The sequence below is a fragment of the Monodon monoceros genome, unplaced genomic scaffold, assembly GCF_005190385.1.
Source record: "Monodon monoceros isolate NGI ecotype Baffin Bay Population unplaced genomic scaffold, NGI_Narwhal_1 Super_Scaffold_7, whole genome shotgun sequence".
Lineage (NCBI taxonomy): Eukaryota > Metazoa > Chordata > Mammalia > Artiodactyla > Monodontidae > Monodon > Monodon monoceros.
In genome coordinates this window covers 100,850,260-100,855,018 of record NW_021703784.1, presented here as the reverse complement: position 1 = coordinate 100,855,018, position 4,759 = coordinate 100,850,260, and the positions used below count along the sequence as shown (strand labels likewise).

Here is a 4,759-nt window from a genome sequence, read left to right as displayed (position 1 = left end):
ACACACACACACACACACACACACACACACACACACACACACACACACCCCATTCCCTGATTGGGCATCACTGGGTATCATGGAGTGAGGTGAAGGTTGGGAGGGTGTTTGCATCCTTTCTGTACCTTGCTCTCCTTCCCAGCCTCTAGACGCTCCTCCATCACTCTCGTGCTCGACTACAGCACACAAGAATTCCGCGGCGGGTTACTGCCCGCGCGCTCCCGTAGGTTGGTCCCCGGTAAATCGCCCCGAGGAACGGACCCAGTGGGGATCCTATCAGCTGACAGAGGCACTCTCCCCTCCCTACCAAGGAGTCACCTGGAGCCGGGCGTGGTTCCACGCCGTTCCCTCGCAGCCGCGCCTTTTGATTGGGTAGCAGGTTTACCGTGCGGGACGCCATTGGCTGCAATGCCTGTCGTTCCTGTGCCTGGGCCCCAGGTTTTAAGGGGCAGCGCGGAACTGAGAGGGCCGGGAACAACCCACAGCTTGGAGAATGGAGTCGGGGGGCGGGGGACTCTAGGATCGCAGAGGTCTAGTGTCGCGTCAGCCCACGCCCCAGGCTGGCTGACTCCCGCCCGCCGCCCCTCTGGGCCGCGCCTTCTAACGGCCTGGCGCGGCCTGCGCGTGCGCACTACCCTAGTCTCGCGCCCTACAGGCGGTGGGCGGGGCGGCAGGCCAGAGGGCTGGGTGGGAGGGTGGGGTGGGAGAGGGGAAGGGGGAGCCGGTTTTCGGGGGCGCGGACTAGGGACGAGGACAAGGGCTAAGGGCTAATGTCTTTGGAGAAAGGGGTTCCGTTTGGACATCCGCTCTGGGACATGAGGGAGTGGCTGGGTAAGCCTCAAAGGGCGGCGAGGGGGCGCGACAGGGCCCGCGGCCAGGGCGCCCGAGGCCAGGCGCGGACCCGCGGGCGGTCGCAACTGGAGCCTGGAAGCAGAGGGCCGCAGACGATGCGAGAAAAATTGTGGATGCCCTGGAACGGGCTCATTGTGATCGGGAAGAGAATGGAGCTCCTGGGTAGAAACACGCAAAAGCCTAGGATGTGGGACCCGAAGCTTGAGTCTGAGGACTGGAGACTGGAAGATGTGGAAAAGGCAGTCTTGAGAGGAAAGTCAGGCCGGAGTCGGGAAAGGATGGATGTGAAACGAGTGCGCAGTGTAGCAAGTGCAGTACAGGCTTCCGCGGGTTTGCGGAAAGACAACTCCAAGGAGGTGTGGGGAAAGCAAGAAGTCAGACACGAAATAGGGGCTGAATCTGAGAATGCAGGGACTACAGCGGGGTCTAGGGGGGGACCTGGGTTTAAAGAGAGGTTCAAGTTTACTGGAGTGGGAACCAGTGGAGAGGACTCGAGATCCAGAGGATACGAACTAGGGCAGAATGCGGAGGAGCTGAGGTCAAGTGGAGAGAAGCTGAGGTTGAGTGGAGAGAAGCTGGTGTTCAGCGGGGAAAGGCGGGGATCCAGGGGAGAGAAGCTGGGGACTAGTGGAGAGAAATTGGAGGGTTCAAGAATGGGGAGCATAAATGAAGAGAAAATTGAAAGAGTGAAAGTTACTGGTGATGAAAGATTGATAGAAATTACTGATGCTGAGATGGACATTCCTTTTGAAAAGGTAGAGGAGAACAATGAAGAGATTGAGGAAGGGGTGGGGGTTGAGGAGGATGTCTTGGATGAAGTGAATTATAATACTGATTAATCCATTTCTATGGAAGAGAGATTATAGACAAAGGTACCAGTGAATGAGGCAGATGAAGGATTTAAGGTAAAGAAGGAAAGAGAAGCAGATAGGGGAAGTATTGCAAGTCAGAGAGGAGAAATTAGAGACAAGCAGAACGTTACTGACCCTGAAGGGGTAAATATGAGAGGGAAAGGAGAGCATCTTTGCCTAAGAGAAGAGAGAGTGGGAATGAAGAGCTCCTGGGGATGAAGGCGGAGACCAGGACCAAAGGAAGTGAAGAAGAGTGATAAAGAAGGAAATGGAACATTTTGAGAAGAAAGAGAAGATTCGTTAATGTGTTGATAGGTAGAGGAAGAGTGGACATTGGTTTCTTGGAAAAGAACTGTGACTGAGGAGCTTATAGAGAAATGTTTGAGAAATGGATTTAGGATAGGCTAGAAGGATTTAGCTTAACACATGATTGGGTTTATGAGATGTAGGAGAATGCATAGTGAGAAAAATGGAAAGGTACAGCAGGGTAAGGATAGGTCATGGAGGTTGTGGACAGAGATGCAGGCTGGAGTGCAGTTTCTGAGAGAGGATCCTAAAGAATAATGAAGGGCTCCAAAGTGACAAAGGCAAGAGCAGAGATAAGAAAAAAAAGAAGTGAAGAAAAAAAGTAAGAAGCCAAATCCCATAATAGTGATTATGTTTGTTGGATTTTAAAGTTATTTCCTTTACTATTTCTGTACCCTCCTCTCCCATGTAGCCAATTTTACAGTTTAATGGGACAGGCCTCTCGCAGGGCCCTGTATATCTGGACTGAGCCCAGCCTCCCTGATCTTCCCTCTAACTAGCCCCCAAATTGTATCCAGAATAATTGCTGGGCTCCACTATTTTTTTTAATATATACAATTTTATTTATTTATTTATTTTTTTGGCTGCCTTGGGTCTTCGTTGCTGCACGCGGGCTTTCTCTAGTTACAGCGAGTGGAGGCTACTGTTCGATGCGATGCATGGGTTTCTCATTGCAGTGGCTTCTCTTGTTGCAGAGCACGGGCTCTAGGCTCGTGAGCTTCAGTAGTTGTGGCATGCAGGCTCAGTAGTTGCGGCTTATGGACTCTAGAGCTCAGGCTCAGTAGCTGTGGTGCATGGGCTTGGTTGCTCCACAGCATGTGGGATCTTCCTGGGCCAGGGATTGAACCCATGTCCCCTGCATTGACAGGCAGATTCTTGACCACTATGCCACCAGGGAATTCCTGGGCTCTACCATTTTTAAAAAATATTTATTTATTTATTTATTTGACTGCATCGGGTCTTAGTTGTGGCATGCAGGGATCTTCATTGCAGCACGTGGGCTCTCTAGTTATGGTACGCAGACTCTAGAGCATGCGGGCTCAGTAGTTGAGGCATGTGGGCTTAGTTGACCTGCGGCATGTAGGATCTTAGTTCCCCGACCAGGGATCAAACCCGCTTCCGGGTTTATTAACCACTGGACCACCAGGGAAGTCCCTGGGCTCCACCTTTTTAATCACTTCACCATGATCACCATTTCCACAACTTCCCCTTACCTCCACATCAAATTTGAATTTGAAGTGGTCTCAATTATTTTGTATTATTATTATTATTTCCATCTTTGACTTTTAATGATGCATCTAATCACATGGACTTTTCCCCTTGTGTCTGTCTCCTTTGGGGCTTTCTTTGATGTATTCCACATGTCATCCACCATCCATCGTCACCCCAGGGAAGAGAGAAGATTCTCTGAGTATCTAGTGTCAAGGCATCAATATCAAGACTCTTGGGTAGGGATCTAAGAGGTGGCAAAAAGCAGTCAGGGATACTTAGGATGAAAGGAATACGTCACCCTTTCTCCTCCACATACTTTTTAAAGTCTATACAATTTCTAAGGCGTAGAAACTTCATCATATCATAAGTCTCATAACACAAATTTATAATAGCCTCATGTTTTTTAATTGTTAAGTTTTCTACACACCCCTACCTAATTTTCCCATCTCCAAAAGTGCTGTTAAACTCTATGCCATAATTTTGTTCGTATAGTCAAATCTAACAGATAATCTATCAATTCCTTTTTTTTTTTTTTTCCTGGAAATTTCCTTCTTGGAGTCCTTTGTCCTCTGGGTCTGGTGTAGGGTGGCTCGTTCTAGGCTTGTTCCAGAGCTGCTTTCCTGAGCTTCTTAACACTTCTCTCTGTTTTTCTGTGTTGGTTCTCCTACTGCATGGATCTTAGATCTTCTTCCCCTTTTTTGTTTTACAGCCTCATTTTGGTCAACCACATCATCTAATAGCTTCCAAAGAAAGTAACCACGGGAGGTAAACTTTGTAACACCTTATCTATCTGAAAATATTGACTCTTCTCTCATATTAGACTGATAGTTTAACTGGGTGTGCGATTCTAGGTTGGCAATGTTTTTCCCTTAGAATTTCACAGGCACGCTCTTCTAACTTCCAAGTGCTGCTGTTTAAAAGTACAGTTTTGTTCTTCTTTTTTAAACTCTATGGATGTGATCTGTTTTCCTTTCATATGTAAATTACCTGTTTTCTACCACGCCACGGCCCAACCTGCACTCTCACCCCATGTTCTGTGATTTTCAGGGTGTGGGAGCCTGCATTATACTCATTTTTTTTTCTACTTATGTCACCCTCTTTTTCTTCTACTCTCTGGATAGAAAATGTTATTAACTTTGTCTTATCCTTTCTATTGGATTTTTAATTTTAACTCTCTTGTTCACTGATTGCTTCTTATTTTACATATAGCATTTCTGTTTTTGTTTCATGTACATGTGCTCTTAGCTCTCTGAGGAATTTTCCTGGTTTTAAGTTTTCTTCTGGTTTTCACATTGTTTGCTCTGAATTCCCTTCGACCCTTTCTGGTGTGTGAGTGTGTGTGTGTGTGTGTGTGTGTGTGTGTGTGTGTGTGTTGTTGGAGGTTTTCCTCAAATGTTTGATATTTGTCTATTAATATTTAAGAACAGGACGCTGAGCAGAGCTAATTGGAAACTCTAGGTGCACAGATGGGGCTTGTTAATTGATACGCTTCATTCTAAGGTGACTGGAGAAGTGGGTTTTTTAGTGGGTACCCTCAA

The 4,759-nt window shown here is 47.4% G+C and overlaps 1 protein-coding gene across 1 annotated transcript in view; it reads right to left on the bottom strand.

Annotated features, from left to right (window-relative positions):
- Positions 1-253, bottom strand: part of SNX32 (sorting nexin 32) — a 10,098-nt gene extending 9,845 nt beyond the window's left edge. The window contains 1 exon segment of the mRNA XM_029208915.1: positions 126-253. Within this exon segment, the coding sequence (XP_029064748.1) occupies positions 126-161 (36 nt within the window). The 5' untranslated portion in view covers positions 162-253.
- Between the last annotated feature and the right edge of the window lie 4,506 nt (positions 254-4,759).